Source organism: Acipenser ruthenus, unplaced genomic scaffold (assembly GCF_902713425.1).
Source record: "Acipenser ruthenus unplaced genomic scaffold, fAciRut3.2 maternal haplotype, whole genome shotgun sequence".
NCBI classification, from domain to species: Eukaryota; Metazoa; Chordata; class Actinopteri; order Acipenseriformes; family Acipenseridae; genus Acipenser; species Acipenser ruthenus.
In genome coordinates this window covers 1-19,818 of record NW_026707826.1, presented here as the reverse complement: position 1 = coordinate 19,818, position 19,818 = coordinate 1, and the positions used below count along the sequence as shown (strand labels likewise).

At 37.4% G+C, this 19,818-nt stretch overlaps 2 protein-coding genes across 4 annotated transcripts; both read right to left on the bottom strand.

Moving 5' to 3' along the window:
- Positions 1–1,035: 1,035 nt before the first annotated feature.
- On the bottom strand, positions 1,036–4,824 carry LOC117409018 (uncharacterized). 3 transcript variants are annotated; one of them, XM_059019390.1, is made up of 5 exons: positions 4,572–4,824; positions 3,821–3,869; positions 3,080–3,107; positions 1,599–1,686; positions 1,036–1,373 (listed from the first exon to the last, which is right to left on the bottom strand). In XM_059019390.1, exons 1-5 carry the CDS (start codon positions 4,606–4,608, stop codon positions 1,201–1,203), a joined length of 375 nt encoding a protein of 124 aa, XP_058875373.1. In that variant the 5' UTR covers positions 4,609–4,824; the 3' UTR covers positions 1,036–1,200. The 3 variants fall into 3 exon arrangements, with proteins under 3 accessions (XP_058875373.1, XP_058875374.1, XP_058875375.1); XM_059019391.1 differs by lacking the exon at positions 4,572–4,824 and adding an exon at positions 2,577–2,637 and having other exon boundaries at positions 1,599–1,731; positions 3,821–4,082; XM_059019392.1 differs by lacking the exon at positions 4,572–4,824 and adding an exon at positions 2,577–2,637 and having other exon boundaries at positions 1,045–1,373; positions 3,821–4,082.
- Positions 4,825–5,460: 636 nt separating this feature from the next.
- Positions 5,461–19,800, bottom strand: LOC131728381 (long-chain-fatty-acid--CoA ligase 1-like). The gene is made up of 8 exons (XM_059019389.1): positions 19,689–19,800; positions 19,275–19,347; positions 13,538–13,626; positions 12,666–12,782; positions 8,863–9,006; positions 8,290–8,391; positions 7,837–7,908; positions 5,461–7,281 (listed from the first exon to the last, which is right to left on the bottom strand). The coding sequence occupies exons 1-8, from the start codon at positions 19,755–19,757 to the stop codon at positions 7,141–7,143; spliced, it is 807 nt and encodes a 268-aa protein (XP_058875372.1). The 5' UTR covers positions 19,758–19,800; the 3' UTR covers positions 5,461–7,140.
- Between the last annotated feature and the right edge of the window lie 18 nt (positions 19,801–19,818).

Here is a 19,818-nt window from a genome sequence, read left to right as displayed (position 1 = left end):
GTAGGATAATGTGACTGATAACCTGCTTGGAACGGTGACTGTTAAATAAAGCTTTGTTTTACCTACGTCCGCTGCAGTGCAATGCAAGCTTACTGTATGTATCGCAAACATCTTCAATTACGTGTAAATAAACAACGTACATTTTTATTTTTATTTAAATTATAAAAACAGGATTAGTGTTCTATATAACGTATTTTAGACTACACGTTAATGTTTTATTCCATTTATATGGATTACCCGTAAAATAATAGGATTTTCAATCAGAAACAAGTAGCTATGGTGACGTCGCCTTCCTTTGGTAATTTGTACCGAACCTTCGAAGGTCAAAAAGTATTCATCGTTGCAGCCGTAGTCAATACTATTATATGAGCACACATTCAACATTTCTGCCTTATAAGTACAGTAGTACATCGTGTACAATACTGGAATTGTTCATGTTTTCTTGAACTTATTACACTGTTGTAGCAATCATATTCTCTTTGGGAAAATTCAAGTTCAATCATGATGAAACTACTTTTTTTTTTTATCTTCCAGGACGAATAATTAGAAACGTGCAAAGTTTGCACAAAGTGTTACTCATGGATACGACCCCAGAAATCAACTCTCAAAATTACCAATGAATGAAGATGAAAACATAACTGTTCATAAGCCCTGTGGCAATGCGCCCCACCCCTGTGTGCATTTGTGTGTTATGTGTTGTATGTTGCGTGTGTTAATGTTGGTGTATAGTCATTGGTACACGGGATATAAACGGGTCTGTGTTTCACATGTATTTAAAAGTGTAGATTTGTATTTAGGCACGAGGAGGGCACAAATCACTTCACGTGCTGGTTAAATGTAATATGTGAGCACGGGGTTGCACAGAATTAATACACGTGAAACACAGACCCGTTTATATCCCGTGTACCAATGACTATACACCAACATTAACACACGCAACATACAACACATAACACACAAATGCACACAGGGGCGGGGCGCATTGCCACACCCACTTACAGATATAACAAATCGGCTTGTTTAGTTTATTACTCACGACTTAGAAAATTTAGAAACTATAGCTATAACTAAAAAAGTCTGAATTATTTTCCTCGGGCTGATGTTTGTATGGTGCAGCAACAAAGTCACATACTGACTTCATGGCATTCAAATCCATTATGATTTTAATTAGAGTGGTATGGGAACAAATCATTTTCTAGTTTACCGTGAGGTTGTTTTTTGTGTCTTTGCCACAGGTCTCATTGTCTTGCTAGTAACTCCCTTGTTTTTCATAGACACTGCTTTATTTTTCTTAGGCTTATTGTGAGACACTGTTTCATGTTTCTTCTGTGTACCATTCTCGTCCTCCAGTGCAGTGCTGTGGAGAGGGTTATCTAGAGAATAATGTAACAAAAGGGATACAGGAGTTTATTTGTAGCTGACCTTAAAAACACTGCCATTTGGAGTTTAGGCTGAGCCATGCAAAGGTGGTGCAAATCCTGGTCTAGCTCCCCAGGCAAGATCAGCTAATTGGTACAGATGGGATTTGAACGATGGTTGCGTGGCTCACCCTGCGCTACAAACAGTTCTAAAACAAAAGAACAGAGATTGATACTAACCATAAAGATTACTATCTTCCTCCTCCAATAAGCTACTCTTCGTAATTGATGAGATATCAGTCACACGAGGTGGAGTCTCCGAGAACTTCTGTGTGGGTGCAATTTCATAATATATGTCATTCCTTGTGTCTGACTACAAAATATACAAAGATGGACATGCAAAAGTGTAATACAAGACACAGTTTGAATAGCGTGGAGATAACAAAGTATGAGAATACAGCTAACATGATTCAAACAAATTGTATGCTCTGTTTTTGCCATAAATGTGTAATTAAACACATGCGATCAAGATCTTTAGCAACATTTCACATCTTTTAAATAAAAAAGAATACTTTCCAGTGCTGTACATTAAAAGCATACGTTCTATTTTTTAGTCTGTTGTTTATTGTTACTTTACACAGTAGCACTTAAAGAGTAAGTAGCGGGGTTCCAAAAAATATAGCATTACACGTCCCCACGTGTTGCTACAACTGTTTAAATAACATACCTGTAATTTTTCTTTTCATTGTTAACATCCTGACAACTTTTTACACTTATAACTTTAAAGCCTGTTTCAAAGCTCTTTTCAAAATGTCCGCTCTAGTGCACTGATAGTGTAAGGATTATTGCCCACATTGTCAAACACATAACACAGCAATAACCATCCATGATGTGGTACAGAAGAGAAAAGCCAGAGCACTTGCTGTTATGCTTTTTTTTTTGTCCTCTAAATCACTTCCTGCAGGCTTTAAAGTTATAAGTGTAAACAGTTATCAGGATGTTAACAATGAAAAGCACAATTACAGGGATGTTATTTAAACAGTTTAAGCAAAACATGAGGATGTATAACTGTATATTTTTTGGAACCCACTGGAGACAACCAAGAGATATGTGTTAAAAATACTGAATAGGGTTGTACTATGTATATATTTTATTGTTGCAAATGTAATTTTAAGTATATGATTTAAATTTAGTGGGGAAAAAAAGGCATAAACTTACTTCAAATTCATTTTGAATGTTTCTAGGGATTTTTCCATATCCAACTTTTTTTTTAACGGCGCTGTTTCAACAATAAAAAAGCCAATTAATTGTCTGAGTGTTTTGCTGGCATTGTTAAGAAAAAAAGGGAAAAAATTGTCATTTTCCATGTAGAAGCTTGTTAAATAAATAATTAGCGAGGGCAGCAAACCTTGTAATCCAACAATTTATAATGGCTAACAGTGCCAGGGCAAATATGGCATACTCCAACATTTGCATTCTCTTTGCTGATCAAGCTGAAGGTATACGAATAAAAAAATAATAATAATTATAATAATACAAAAAAAAAAATCACTGCCATGACAATATGATTGTTGTCAATCTCTGTCAACATAATTGGCCAAATAAATGTTAATAAAATGTTACAAAACTGTATTGAATGTCCTTGTATATAAACTGATTTTATTGTTCACAAATGGGTTATGCAGCGTATTATGTAGTAAATCATTAATGATACACAATACCTCATTTTGTGTTTGACAGGAACCCAGCCTGGAACAAAGGTAAGAAAGGTTATTGAAACCGTATGTCTACAGAGAAAGCCTTGGTTCATACAATCGAAAGGTGTACCTTTACATGTCTAATTCAGTTAATTTTAGCTAGGAAAAAGCTTTTTTTCACGAAAACCATACAAAAAATGTGGGTGTGGAGATTTTTATTTTGATGCCTAATTGACGTTGAATAGGGCCTTTAGCTTCAGGATCCTTTAACTTTTATTTATTTTTTTTTTTTTTTTTTTTCTAAACAGTTTTCTTAACTATGAAATACTGTAGCCAAGTACAACACCATAACACCGTTTCCCTGTTCCAGATAGACGGAGTATAATTATGTGAGTGTAGTTGAAACTAAACGTACCGTATGGTATTCCAATTCGGCCTAGTGTAAAATGGGCAGATGTTTATTATGCACGTTTTATTATTATTATTATTATTATTATTATTAATAATAATAATAATAATAATAATAATAATAATAATAATAATAATAATAATAATAATAATAAACATTTGCCGGTTTCATGCTACGCTGAACTGCTGTACCATACTGTACGTTTAGTTTTAACTATCCACATCTCATGAACAAAACATAAAGCTTTCCATAGGTAATTCTCATCATTTTACATCATCCACTATATTTAACCTCTTCTGGTATTCACTAAATCTGTATGTAATTGACAATTCCAATATAACAAAAGCTGTACTTACAGACAGTACTTCTGTTTGTTTTCCTTTTTTCTCCCGCTAGAAATTGGAACTTGCATGAACCACCGGGTGGGCAAAACAAGGGGTGGGGTAGGGTGGTCGGCAAAAAAAAAAAAAAAAAATTCAATACGATATGAACATAGTATAATCAAACGAACAAATAACAGTGTAATCAAAATGTTCACTGCAGTATAAATAATAGTGCAATCGTGTATTAACCTACTATAAAATTGTATTAACGTACTATAGTTACAGTTCCCCCCACATGTAAAAATGGACTGTTCTTCTTTACCCGAGATGTATTTTGTGAACTGTTCAGAAAATCTACCACCACCTGCCGGACAGGAGTGCAACAACATTAATCTACAAAGAGAAGTCATACAGCAACGAAGATTTCATAATCAAACCCACATTAACTTCTGTTGGCATGTAAAATCTCCCGATGGGGATGCTATCGCTAGTACGTACATGTCACACTTATATCGGGGGAACCTCTAATCCAATTGTCACGAAACTTGGTATTTAACATTATTTAGCATGCATTAAAGATGCCTTGACATGGTAAAGTGCTATATAATCCAAATTGCAGTTGTTATTGTAAATTCTATCCAACCAAACGTCTCTGACAGTAATACAGCCCAGCGCATCCGCGTCATTAGTACAGGTTATATAAACTAGCGTTACCCTTCTTTAATCGCCATTTTTATACACTTATGTTACAACTTTCAGCAGTATGGGGTTATACTTTACTTACTGCGTGCTAACTGTGCAACAGGTCTCTGGAACATCATATTTTCCCTAGAAAAAACAAACCATTTACAACCACCTACAAACGGCAGTGTTACAACAATTGTTTGCACTCCGTTAGTGTGTATTTTTTTAAATGAAAAATGAGTCTTAAAATACAGTCTGGTAGCAATGGCAGTGATTCACAACCAGATATAAGAAATATTACATTTTAGTTGATCTGGATGGAGTGTAAACACTTTGCAATGCTTGTTACTACAAATAAATCAGTAGCAGCCAGCGAGTTCCTGGTTTTGCTAGATCGATCTGGAAGTCATGATGTCACTGCCTTGCTCATATGCAGTGGCCTGATTATTCAGGTGTAGTGAACACAGCGTACAGAATTGAAACATCCATTTAAATGCTAGTCTGACAGCCATGTTTGTAATCAATACTGCATGGCTGCACCCTGTCCCCGTGCCATGCACAGATAGCTCTGGCTGACTTTACTGGTTTAATCACTACAAGCAGCAGTCATTTGTTATTAATTTGTTGCTTGTGTCTTGTAACAGTGTTCCAGTGGTCTCCAATTAACAACACATCAATTCAGATTACGCAATTCGTTACTCCTCTGTACCGACGAACAGCAGCAATGTATTATATTTTCCTTTAAGTTTTCAACTACCAGTCACCTTCAGGTCAACCATGCCTGCTTCAGAATGCATTCCACTTTTTTTGAGCACTGAATTGCTTCAAATTGTAAATAGTATAGAATCTGTAAGCATTGTATACTTTATGAAGTAGAATTCAGTGGAAAAAATATGTGCTTTTAAGCTACAGAACCAGATGCCTTTTACAGGATAAAATGACACTGAATTAAATTTTAAAAACAGGATTGATGAAAGAGAAAACAGAAATACACACCAAAAATAATGTTTATTTGGTAGGTTGGCAGTTATTTCTATAACACATAACACAAAGACAATACATTAAAGCAACCATTTGGAAACGAAATAGGACATAAATTACAGTTTTGTCTTTCGTCACATTTTAGCATTAAATCTTCATTTAACAAATTAATTAATCAGCAGCTGTGCTTTTTTATGACATTAATGGGACCAACTGTAAATGATTTATCCCAGTGCAAGATGGATTGTAATTCATTTATATATATATATATATATATATATATATATATATATATATATATATATATATATATATATATATATATATATATAAATATTATTATTATTATTATTATTTATTAATTCCGTCACTAAAACAACACAAGCGGACTAGTAAATTCCATTGTATATTGCATCAGACATGTTGGAGCATTTCCCTTGCTGTTCAACAGGTCCAAAATATTTTATACATATATTTTTATAATATATAAATATATATATTTTATAATAACATATATCATATTTTATAACATAGGGAATGCCTTGATGGTATCATTTTCTTCTCCTCCACAGTTACATAACTTACACTTCCAGGTGTCATAAAATATTCTAAATTAGCATACAGAATAAAAGTACAAAAATCACATTTCAATATATATTTACAATGAATCAAGGATCAGACATGGCATTCAAATTACATTTAAAAGGTCACTGCAGTGTCTCATATTCCTCAGAACCCATCCCTTCACAAACATGTACAAGTGATATAAAAAATAAATGTTACACTCCATAGGTCACTATAATCTTGTATTTTTAAAAGAAAATTGAGCTCATGAGCTAAATTCTTAAAGCTATTTACTCCAAATCATCATTAAGGAGGCTGTGTGGTCCAGTGGTTAAAGAAAAGGGCTTATAACCAGGAGGTCCCCGGTTCAAATCCCACCTCAGCCACTGACTCATTGTGTGACCCTGAGTAAGTCACTTAACCTCCTTGTGCTCCGTCTTTCAGGTGAGACGTAGTTGTAAGTGACTCTGCAGCTGATGCATAGTTCACACACCCTAGTCTCTGTAAGTCGCCTTGGATAAAGGCGCCTACTAAATAAACAAATAATAATAATAATAATAGCATGTTTTTTTTTCAAAAAGGAGAAACACACTCAAACCAGATTTAACTAAAAACTTTTAACTTGGGGACTTGGAATTCATTTTAGAATTGCAATGGTATTTTTTTATTCTTTCAGATAATTCCACAAATTACAATTTGGAGTAATATCTTTGAGAATCTAGCCCATTACTAAAAATAATCTGGTAACAATGGGCAGTGACTGACAACCAAATACATGAAATATTCAACTTCAGTTGATCTGGATGGAGTGTAACATTTTGCAATGCTTGTTACTGTTGATAAACCCATATACCAACTAAAATACCAGTATTTTAAACACATAACGTCGTTGACAGGGTAAGGCTTGAAGTATAAACAATAAACTGATAAGGCAGCTTTCCTTTTCTGGTCCTATTGTTAAATTAATTCCTATACCATACCAATCCAGTCTTGTGGGCAGGGCTAATATTTTTTAAAACATTGTTTAAGTTGGTTTTTTTTTTGTTCATTTTCCTGGTTGACCGATGGTCGATGTGAAGCCTCTTCCTGGCTTTTTCTGCTGCTCTTCCATTGAATCCAGCCGGTTACATCTTGATGTTGGAGTACAAACCATCAATCTGTTCCCGAAAGTAGTTTCTCAGATCCCCTCTTTTTGCCTTCAGTGTTGGAGTTAGCAGGCCGTTCTGAATGGAGAACATCTCTGGATGAAGTGCTATATCTTTAATCTATTTGAAAAAAAACACACACACTGGTCAGACATGGGATATATGGAAAAAAGTCTTGAAAAAAAATAAAACTAAAACAATTAATATCATGAATATATCATAAGTTGATAAGAAACCAGTCTCAGAAAACCATTTAGGTTAAAGTTCAGTTCTATGTTTAAACAGTTTTAAAAAATGATATTCCTATATGTATGGGAATCTGAAGTACAGTAATAATCAATGTTACTTTTTTTCAGATGGTTAAGTGGGTGGGATAGTAGGAAATGTGCTGGAAGAACAATGTTACTAGTACCAGGGCAAGAGGAAAAAGATTGCATTTACAATGCCACCATTGTATGAAGCAACACAAAAAGGACAATAATGTCATGTCTTTAGGATATGAGTAACTCAATAAAAGCACTAGGTTGCAGTACAGGAGACTGTAGCTTGCAAGTCCCTGTCTAGCATTCAAGAGAAGCCTGTTCATAGAAGTAAGCTTTGAATGGGTACCACATATTAAAATTGGGATGGACCAAGAACTTGGCTTGCAAGGAAAACTGGTCAATGACACCTCACCTGTTCAAATGATTTCAAACCGGCTTCCTTTCCCAGTTTCACCATGTCTTCCAAGATAGCATTCTTCACTTCCTATAAAAGGTAAATTTCATATTATTGTCTTTACTAGGCAGTGTAAGAGACTCCTTCACAACAGACATCAAGTACTCAATTTTGACAAGCAAAATCTTTAAAAAATGATTACATTAAAATCACATTTCATCGATCAATGAGGAAAATAGGATAGACAATAAATAATAAAAATACAACAAGAAAGCTTTTGAGAAAAGTACATACATTTGATAAAGACAGCATCTCCCGATAACCCTGGATTCTGATGCTCAATAATTCTTAATAGTGCCCCAGCCATAATTCCTCACACTTGTATAAGCAGTTCTGTGACACATACATATGGATGCTCACACTATGTGACTGACAACAAATAAATAAAACAAAAAAACAAAAAACACTCACCTTGTTATTACACAGCTCTTTAAATGAGCCTTCATGCCCTCTCTTCTTAGCCCAGCTGGGCAAAACCTCAGGATCTGGCACTGTGATTGCCACAAGGCATGCCTGAAACAAGCACAACAGACCCATCAAATCATTCACATAAACATCTTTGTATTCTATGCAATGTACATAACTTCAAGCTAATTTCTCCAGTTCCATGTTTGGCCATTGCAATGCAACTTCTTGGCAGTATCTGAACAACGGTAAATCCAATTAAGTTAATGGTTGGGCTGAATAGTGCAAGCACCTGACTAATCACAGAGCAGTCCTGAACATGTGGAAAGCAGGATATATCCATGTATAAAAAATACTTAAGGGAGGACATGCTGTAAACCTATCTAGGCGATATGTAGTAACTTTTTTTTTTTTTTTTTTAACCTATGTAAGTGATCACTTAGTAGAAAGGGGCATTTGTCCCTGATACAAAAGAGAGAGAAGTTCCAATGTAGTGACTTAATGCAGTACTACAGGATACACTGTAAACATGTTTTACAGTGATTATGCTTTATTGACAGCAGGTATAGTGATCCTCACCTGCAGACTGTCTCCATGGACAAACACCTGAGCGACAGGATCACTCCGAATGTAAATGTTTTCAATTTTCTCTGGTGCAATGTATTCTCCCTGGGCCAGTTTGAAGATATGCTTCTTTCTGTCAATGATCTTCAGAGTGCCATTCTGTGTGGAAAGAGAGAACACGTTAGGTTATTATCATAACCCTGGTTCCCTGAAATAGAAATGTAACCATTACCGTATAGGTACTTACCTCCTAAAGACCCTGAAACCTGAACACGATATAACAACGCTGCTTGCAGAGCCTGTGATGCAGTCATGGCCCACCCCAAGGGCACAAAAGCAATGCGCTCACAGATGTACGCGTCATTGTTCCTTCAAGCCTGCCGCAATCATGGACGCAGCGACCTTGAAGATTAATGGTTACATTTCTATTTCAGGGAACCAGGGTTATGAGGATAACCTAACGTTCCCTTTCAAGTACGAAATGTGACCATTACCGAATGGGTACCAAAGCCGTCGCAAGGGCAATATTGCAGAACGACTGGAATGCTACAAGGCTAAGCAGAGAGCCTGCCTTGTGTGTCACCATGTGGAACTGCAGTAACGAGTAGCTAGATTTAAAAAATGGAAGAAGAAACTCACCTCTATGCCTGTGTTGTAAGGGTCGACTGGGAAGCCACCCTTAACACTCTAGTTCCAAAGCCAGGGTTTTGAGGATCCACAACATTCAATCTGTAGAACCTAGTAAAGGTATGAGGAGTAGCCCACACTGCTGCGTTGCATATGTCCTTGACAGATGCACCCTGGAACAAAGCCCATGAAGTTGCCATGCCCCTGGTGGAATGGGCAGTGAGCTTTTCTGGAGGGGGTAAGCTGGCTCGCTCATAGGCAGTCCTGACTGTGTCTGCTATCCACTTGGACAACCACTGCTTAGACAGGGCTTGACCATGGGACAGCCCCATAACAGACAAATTGTTTGGACTGCCTCCAGCTTTTTGGCCTGTCAGCGTAGTATGCCAGGGCCCACACTGGGCAGAGCATATGGAGCCATCGCTCCCTGCCAGACTGGAAAGGAGGTGGATGGAAAGCCTCCCATTCCACAGACTGGTTGACATGAAATGCCAAGATCATCTTTGGCAAAAAGGCAGGGTTGGTACGGAGCGTAACCTTTGTCCTGGTAAAAATTAAGCAGGCTTTTGCAATGGAGAATGCCTGCATCTCACTCGCCTGCTTTGCAGAGGTGATAGCAAGCAAGAAAGCTGCTTTGAGCGATAAATATTTCAGCTCAGCTGAATGCATGGCCTTAAATGGAGGCTTTATGAGTGCATTAAGCACCATGTTTAACCTCCAGTGAGGAATAATGTTCCTTCATAGGCGGCCGAAGCTGCTGAGCCCTTTTCAAAAATTGTCCTGCCAGGAAGTGAGCTGAAATGCCTACCAGATAGATCTTTAAACGTGGAGGGGGATTTCCCCTTCTCAAAAAGGTCCTGCAAAAACTGCAGTATATCTACCATGGGACAGGTAGTGGGGTCAAACCCACAAGGCAGGCACCACGTCTGAAAGACGCTCCACTTGTACCCGTACTGGGAACGCGTGGACGCTACTCTGGCATTTTGTAGGGTGTCAATAACCCTATTGGAGAGACCCAGACGGCTCAAATGCAGTCGTTCAGGGGCCAGAGATGCAGGCTCGATGGGTCAGGATGCCATAAAGTCCCCCGTGCATGACTGAGCAGGTTGTGGCGCTTGGGTAGTCTCCACGGCTGGCCGTCAGGAGCTGCATCAGGCTTGACTGGGCCAATAAAGGGCTACTTGGAGCACCTGGCCCTGTCCTGCCTGATTTTCTCCACACACAGCGGGAGCAGGGCGAGTGGTGGGAAGGCATATACCGTCAGCAGGTCCCCGTCGCCTATTATGGAGAACCAGACGGGACAGTGGGTTGATTCCTGGGAGGCAAAAAGATCTGCTCTGCCGAACCTCTCCCAAATGAGGCTCACCACCTCGGGGTAAAGCCTCCACTCTAAAACGCTGGAAACTCTCCTTGAGAGGAGGTCCACCGCCAGTTTGTCACCCTGCAGTGAGAGGAGGTTCTCGTGTGCCCAGAGTAAAAGCTTGTGGGCCACGCGATGGAGACTGGGTGACCTGAGGCCGCCCTGGTGGTTGATGTAAGCCACCACTGTTGTACTGTCTGTACGGACAAGCACATGTTTCTCTCGAACCTCCTGCAAAAATTCTGCAAGGCCAGGTAAACTGCCTGCAGCTCCAAGACAATGATGTGGAGACCCTGTCAAGGGGGGTTCCACACACTTTCCACACAGTGTCCCAGCCGAGTGGTGACAAGCTCCCTTCCCTACTCCGAGGCGTAGATGGGCAAGCTGTTATAACTGAGAGAGTGCCATTAGACAGTGATGAGACACTGGCAATAGGCGGTCGTGGTTCAATGCAGGCTGAAAAACCCTGTTGTTGAACCAGGCCTGCAGAGGGCACATGTGCAGGAGACCCAATGGAAGGGTCTTGGAAGCTGCTGCCATCAAGCCCAGAAGTCTCTTTTGAGCTGAAAGAGCTCTAAACAGACGGCTGCTCTCTGCACTCTGTCGTCCAGTGACAAGTTCCGTGTGGGCCTCTGCCTGTGCTGGAGGCTGGGGACAAATGAGTCAGTCTTCCAGATAATTGAAAACTCTGATGCCTTTGACTCTCAATGGAGCCAGGATAGCTTCCATGCACTTCGAGAAGGCACAGGGAGCTAGAGAGAGGCCAAATGGCAAGACACGGAACTCTTACGCTGTTCCTTGAAAAGCGAACCACAGGTACTTCCTGTGCGCTGATTTTATGGGGATGAACGGTGAATGGTGAACGTCGCCTTGCCTGATTGACTGCAACAGCTGTTGCGTCATCAACATTTTGAACCTCCTTCGGCTCAGATACAGGTTGACCTGTCTGAGGCCACCATTCCACTTGGGCACTAGGAAGTACCTGGAGTAGAACCCTTCCTCCAGCTGGAGGGGGTCTATCACATGAATAGCCGTTTTTTGCAGCTGAGCTGCTACCTCCTGAGATACCACTGTGGCGTCCTGTGGGTTACTGTGGCGTCCTGACGTTACAGCCTTGAAACTTACTGGACACTGTCAAATGACACTGACAAAATACATAAATCAAACCTAATGGATACTGTGCCTTTAATAACACTGGCCGGGTTTCCACGCAGGTTAGAAAGTCCATACTCTTTCTCCACCACCATGATTTATGTGACGTAACACACACATACTACACGCTACAAGAAGTGCGCGTCTGAAGGATATAGTGTGACACTTTACAGAAACACTTTGACCATCGCTAGTTATGATGTCTCCATGTTTAGAACTACATGCTAACATTTTCTATTTGTTTTTATTGAACGAGGCTGACTACATTGAAATCATCACTCTGCACACATTTGTGTATTTGTGTTTTTTAAATGTATTTTATTATTTGTGCAATTAGTAAACACTTTGACTGCAAATTTCAACCTGGTGCGCGAGCAGCCAGTTTCATCAAAAACGATCCGCCGAGAACTCCACAGAGCGGGATACCATAGTGGCCCAACGCCCTACTTAGTGACGTTACATTGGTGTTTCCATTTTTTTGTCCACTACCTGTATGTGTATATATATATATATATATATATATATATATAAATAGTATTAGCTTTTTTGTATAAAAAGCACCACCACTTCATCATTCCTAAAGAGATGGATTGCTCAATAAAATCATTGCATATATTACACAAAAAACATTGTATGACTTAACATATATATATACAAATGAACAATGCAGTCACCTTACCGGTAACCATTTCCCAATGTCTCCTGTGTGCAGCCAACCATCTTCATCAAGAGCTTCGGTCGTTTTTTCAGGGTCCCTCAGGTAGCCTTTAAATACATTTGCCCCTTTCACACAAACCTATAAAACAACATTCCAACGCTGCATTAAGTGAAAACCCAAAATGATGATATATAAAAGGACATATTGCATTATCTTAAATGTTTGGTTTTCAGCCACATCGAATGTTGTACCAATCAACTTTTGGGACAATGGACAATAGAAACGTCCCATAAATACATGTTGTACTTTCAGTAAATAAATTATATTTGTTATACCACTACACTGCGAGACAGACTGCATGTAAAAAACAACATAAGCAAGTATTTGTAGCGGGATTAATAATCAATTCAGGTATACCAAGATATTTAGTAAGCAAGGGTAAAAACAGGGAACACAATACCACACTCCAAGCCGGGGTACTGCATCTGTTCCAATAGTGTAGCATAGTGGTTATAAATCACCTGTGACTAGTGCCTGTAGGGGGCACAGAGGTTAGTAAATGAGTAGACTTCAAAAATTTACTTTGTAATGAAGTTTAGCTGATGGTAGTTCATCCCTTGCCTCTTTTTTCTGCCTATTGACAACCATAACAACATAACAGCTTTAAGAGAAAACTGGACAGCTTTTCAGTCACATACGCTACCACGTCATAGCGAATATAAGCACACCTATGCAAGAAAAAAAAGCTTTATTGCAAATTCTATTGTGTTTGCAGATAGACCTGTATGTACATTATTTGCATAAGCACATTGAACGAATCTGCATACAGGCCCACTAGATTATGGTCACCGTACTCGTTTTAACGTTAAGGAAAATCTGTTGTTTCTACTCACCTCTCCCTCCCCTTTAGAAGCAAAGTAATTCATTTCCGTCACATCAACCAGCTTGACAGTACAACATGGCAATGGTGGTCCAACATGACCTGGAAAATCAGGTGTAGCAGTTTAACTGAGAGTGCAGTGCTGTAAAAGCAGAGTTGCCCTCCTGCCCCATGTTTTTTTTTTCTGTGCAGTGCAGACCAACAGGCGCTTGTATGGATCAGAGTGACGATAAACAGGCAAGGTCTTAATTAGCACAGAATAATACATTATCATTACCATCAGCGCATCAGATAAGAAGCGTACTGGGTGTTTTATGCTTTGAAAAAATATGAATTACGTATGATGTCTAAATTAAATGCGTATGCATAGCAATTCTGCAGTACGTCTTGAGTTTGCATGTTATCAAGCTTGATGTACTTTGTTGGGTCTCGGCATCTCAATGGTCGTGACCAATACGTTTGGGTTTTCATTTACTTGCAATGCTTGTTTGTGATGGGTGAATAAGCAACAGGATTGTTCAGCGCTGTCTTAGTCCCTCTCAACCTAACCAACCAATTTACATATCTGTCAAAGCCATTTTTGGAAGGATTTTTGGAAAAAATACAATATTCCGTGTTATTCGGCATGCTTTATATTGCTATTGCAAGGCAAGTCCAATAAGAAATGCAATATTACCGTTTCTTTATTTGCATTAGTGCAGTATCAGTACAGGTTTTTTTTTTATTTTTATATTAGAGATATATAGTATGTGCATGCAGGTCTTTTCTTTAGTATATTCCATCTGCAGCGTTGGAATAATAAAAAAAAAAGTTCTGTTTGTATTTATTTGCTTCACAGCTATATTGTTTGTATTCAATAAAGCAAATAAGAATAATTGTTGTTTTTGTTTTTTATTGCCAGACCAAGTTTTACAAGTACCATTACAGTTAAAATGCAAGGCTGTAGTTAATGCATACCCCATAAGTTATCATTAACTACTTCAGGACATTTACTTTAATTTTGGTACAGTTTATTTTCAGTATTACTTGTTTATTTTTATTTTATATTGAAATAACAATACGTTAACATATAAGATTGATTCAGACACCAAAAGTAAAGAAGAGTTTGATGCATGATCAGGGATTTTGAAAACATTAACTTTGAAATATGTTTTTATTTTATGAAAGACGATGATGAAGATGTGGATCTGAGACCATCCTTTGATTTTGCACCACAGTATACACCCCGCCATCCATCTCTGCGTGCTTTCAAGGTGTTCACATTCCTCTGTGCACTCTCACCAACAAACAAGTGAGGATGCGTCATATAGTAATAATGTGCATGTTATTGTTTACAAAATTGTTTTTATTCATCGCAAATCTTGCATATGTATGTTTTACTGTTTATAAACTATTTGTATTCATTATACGGTTTAAAAATATATAGTTTATTGTTAATTTACAATTTTTTTTTTTTTTTAAATGTTTTATTTTTTTGTGTGTATGATGTTTGTGTTAGTCTATTCAAAAATAAACATTTTGTATTATTCATAAATAAAAAGTTATTATTGTCACAGAGTGACCCTAAAACCCGTCTTCCCTTGTACAAGATGCAAGTACCTTTTTTGAGTGAAAGGTGTATGCGGCAGAGATGTATGGCTCTTTGATAGAAACCGTTTAAATTTATTTGAAGTTTGGCCACTGATGATGGGAATGGGAATGTAGAGATGGGAGCCCAGCTAACAAGGTTTAAGTTTTTGCAGGTATCAAGTAAAGGCCCTGGTCGCCCACACCTGTGATGTAAAACGCTGGATGCACAGGCCTGTGGTGGTGTTTGCAGAGCCGCTTCAAATTCAAATCTTGCTGTGAACCAGCTGACTTATTAGATATGGATTGGATGCTACAGAATGACATACATTGCTAATATTAATGTTGTAGGATCCTGTGTTTTGTATCCTTTTGAATAAGTCTGTGTAAGGTCTGAAAAAGAGAGCTCCTGGTATAAAAAGGTCAGGCCGACCTGCTGAAAGTTCCAAACCTCCCTTATCAGGCAAAAGCATCTTTTTTAATTAGACTATTACCATTTTCACACAGAAATGCAGCTACTGTGCCGTCTCAAACATTTTAACGAGTGTGTAAAATACCCTTTCACACAGCATGAAATTACGCAATCTATGCTGGTGTAATACCGTCATAACCCTTTCACACAGCCAAAGAGATCGTGCGAGTACAACTTTCAAACCTGTCAATCAACAGATTGTTCTCATGGCAACAACAGACCGTTCTCGTGCAATGTGAAACGCTGATAAGACCTAACACAAGCACGCAGTGCTTAATTTGTAAAGAAAGAGGTGCCGGGGCGCAAGCAATGACAAGAATACCGACCCTAAGAAGATATTCAAAATCATAACATGTTGATTTGAAAGAGGATTGTACGTACTTGTGTGCAACTGTGTTGAGATTTTAAAAAGATCTATATATATATGTATGTAGATATATGTATGTATATATATATATATATATATATATATATATATATGTGTGTGTGTATATATATATATATATATATATATATATATATATATATATATATATATATATATATATATATATATGTGTGTGTATATATATATATATATATATATATATATATATATATATATATATATTATTAGGGATGGGACGACTACAGTAGTTTCATATATATATATATATATATATATATATATATATATATATATATATACACTTTTATTTTCTATCTAATTGTATATTATAGTAATATCGGGGGTAAAAATAGCAATTTAAATTATTTCAAAATCTGATGCCTGACATGCACATAATTTTTACATCTAGAGTTGAAGGGGTTGAAGTATGTACAGGATTTATTGAAAGTACTCATGACTAAGGAAATGTTACATTTTACTCGCTCACTCGGGTAGGAGTGCCAGTGTGAAAAAGGGGCTTAAGTCAGTCAAACAGCTGTATTTTCATGTTTGAGCATACAGTAACACTACCCTTCCAAAAGGTTTTATGAAAATCAAAACAGAACTCTGATAAAGACTGATGCTTTTGAAAATAAAGACACTGCAACATCGGTGTTTTATGCATTGAAAAAATACGAATTACGTATGATGTCTAAATTAAATGCGTATGCATAGCAATTCTGCAGTACGTCTTGAGTTTGCATGTTATCAAGCTTGATGTACTTCGTTGGGTCTCGGCATCTCAATGGTCGTGACCAATACGTTTGGGTTTTCATTTACTTGCAATGCTTGTTTGTGATGGGTGAATAAGCAACAGGATTGTTCAGCGCTGTCTTAGTCCCTCTCAACCTAACCAACCAATTTACCTATCTGTCAAAGCCATTTTTGGGAGGCAAATCTAGATAAGAAATACAATATTCTGTGTTATTCGGCATGCTTTATATTGCTATTGCAAGGCGTCCAATAAGAAATGCAATATTACCGTTTCTTTATTTGCATTAGTGCAGTATCAGTACAGGTTTTTTTTTAATTTTTATATTAGAAATATATACTATGTGCATGCAGGCCTTTTCTTAGTATATTCCATCTGCAGCGTTGGAATAATAAAAAAAAAAGTTCTGTTTGTATTTTTGCTTCACAGCTATATTGTTTGTATTCAATAAAGCAAATAAGAATAATTGTTGTTTTTGTTTTTTATTGCCAGACCAAGTTTTACAAGGACCATTACAGTTAAAATGCAAGGCTGTAGTTAATGCATACCCCATAAGTTATCATTAACTACTTCAGGACATTTACTTTAATTTTGGTACAGTTTATTTTCAGTATTACTTGTTTACTTTTATTTTATATTGAAATAACAAAATACGTTAACATATAAGATTGATTCAGACACCAAAAGTAAAGAAGAGATGCATGATCAGGGATTTTGAAAACATTAACTTTGAAATATGTTTTTATTTTATGAAAGACGATGATGAAGATGTGGAGACCATCCTTTGATTTTGCACCACAGTATACACCCCGCCATCCACCTCTGCGTGCTTTCAAGGTGTTCACATTCCTCTGTGCACTCTCACCAACAAACAAGTGAGGATGCGTCATATAGTAATAATGTGCATGTTATTGTTTACAGAATTGTTTTTATTCATCGCAAATCTTGCATTTGTATGTTTTACTGTTTAAAAACTATTTGTATTCATTATACCGTTTACAAATAAATAGTTTATTGTTAATTTACAATTTTTTTTTTTTTTTTTTTAAAGAATGTTTTATTTTTTTGTGTGTATGATGTTTGTGTTAGTCTATATTCATAAATAAAAAGTTATTATTGTCACAGAGTGACCCTAAAACCCGTCTTCCCTTGTACAAGATGCGAGTACCTTTTTTGAGTGAAAGGTGTATGCGGCAGAGATGTATGGCTCTTTGATAGAAACCGTTTAAATTTATTTGAAGTTTGCCCACTGATGATGGGAATGAAAATGCAGAGATGGGAGCCCAGCTAACAAGGTTTAAGTTTTTGCAGGTATCAAGTAAAGACCCTGGTCGCCCACACCTGTGATGTAAAACGCTGGATGCACAGGCCTGCTGTGGTGTTCGCAGAGCCGCTTCAAATTCAAATCTTGCTGTGAACCAGCTGACTTATTAGATATGGATTGGATGCTACAGAATGACATACATTGCTAATATTAATGTTGTAGGATCCTGTATTTTGTATCCTTTTGAATAAGTCTGTGTAAGGTCTGAAAAAGAGAGCTCCTGGTATAAAAAGGTCAGGCCGACCTGCTGAAAGTTCCAAACCTCCCTTATCAGGCAAAAGCATCTTTTTTAATTAGACTATTACCATTTTCACACAGAAATGCAGCTACTGTGCCGTCTCAAACATTTTAACGAGTGTGTAAAATACCCTTTCACACAGCATGAAATTACGCAATCTATGCTGGTGTAATACCGTCATAACCCTTTCACACAGCCAAAGAGATCGTGCGAGTACAACTTTCAAACCTGTCAATCAACAGATTGTTCTCATGGCAACAACAGACCGTTCTCGTGCAATGTGAAACGCTGATAAGACCTAACACATGCACGCAGTGCTTAATTTGTAAAGAAAGAGGTGCCGGGGCGCAAGCAATGACAAGAATACCGACCCTAAGAAGATATTCAAAATCATAACATGTTGATTTGAAAGAGGATTGTACGTACTTGTGTGCAACTGTGTTGAGATTTTAAAAAGATCTATATATATATATATATATATATTATTAGGGATGGGACGACTACAGTAGTTTCATATATATATATATATATATATACACTTATTTTCTATCTAATTGTATATTATAGTAATATCGGGGGTAAAAATAGCAATTTAAATTATTTCAAAATATGATGCCTGACATGCACATAATTTTTTACATCTAGAGTTGAAGGGGTTGAAGTATGTACAGGATTTATTGAAAGTACTCATGACTAAGGAAATGTTACATTTTACTCGCTCACTCGGGTAGGAGTGCCAGTGTGAAAAAGGGGTTTAAGTCAAACAGCTGTATTTTCATGTTTGAGCATACAGTAACACTACCCTTCCAAAAGGTTTTATGAAAATCAAAACAGAACTCTGATAAAGACTGATGCTTTTGAAAATAAAGACACTGCAACATCGGTAACACATCTTCGAATCTTGAAATGTACAAAGAAAGGAAACAAAAATCAAGGCAAGACATATACTTGCTAAATACTGTATTTCTGGGTCTACTTTATCAGTGAAAAGAGTATGTTGGTGTATTTTACCTGCTGTCCAGTCTCCAGGCAATGTCATCGAACACCCAGCTGTGCATTCAGTCTGCCCGTAGCCTTCATAAAACTAAACAGAAACAAAGGAAGCAGAAATGAATGAATGAGTGAATGAATGCTAAACTTGGTCAGGTTTTTTTTTTTTTAACAAACACAACATTGTATTGAACAGTAAATTACAGTAATTATTGAACAGTAAATTACAGTAATACAGTAAATCAAATAGCAGGCAGTACTGACTTGTGTGCAGATTCTATGGATGGGAACCAAATTACTTAAGAGCCAACAGTTAAATACTACTGAAATGTAACACACCACATGACATGACCTCCCACTGCAAAAAGCAGTCTGTGTGCATCAGCGGTGGTTCCAATTATAAACTCCAATGGCCAAATGCCAAATAAAGCTCACCTGGCAGCCCAGGGCAGCCCTGAGGAAACTCAGAACTGTTGGAGAGACGGGAGCCGCTCCGGTTATCATGAGCTGTACTTTACCACCCAGGCTAGCCTACAGAAGAGACCAGACATTTCAAAACAATTAG

Coding starts and splice junctions, on each gene's coding strand:
- LOC117409018 (XM_059019390.1), bottom strand. CDS start 4,608: ATGATGTTCCAGAGACCTGTTGCACAGTTAGCACGCA. Junction 3,870..4,571: donor TGTTGCACAGTTAGCACGCA/GTAAGTAAAGTA, acceptor GGTTCATGCAAG/TTCCAATTTCTAGCGGGAGA. Junction 1,374..1,598: donor GGAAGATAGTAATCTTTATG/GTTAGTATCAAT, acceptor ATTATTCTCTAG/ATAACCCTCTCCACAGCACT.
- LOC131728381 (XM_059019389.1), bottom strand. CDS start 19,757: ATGATAACCGGAGCGGCTCCCGTCTCTCCAACAGTTCTGAGTTTCCTC. Junction 13,627..19,274: donor GCCTGGAGACTGGACAGCAG/GTAAAATACACC, acceptor CTGATTTTCCAG/GTCATGTTGGACCACCATTG. Junction 12,783..13,537: donor CTTCTAAAGGGGAGGGAGAG/GTGAGTAGAAAC, acceptor GTTGTTTTATAG/GTTTGTGTGAAAGGGGCAAA.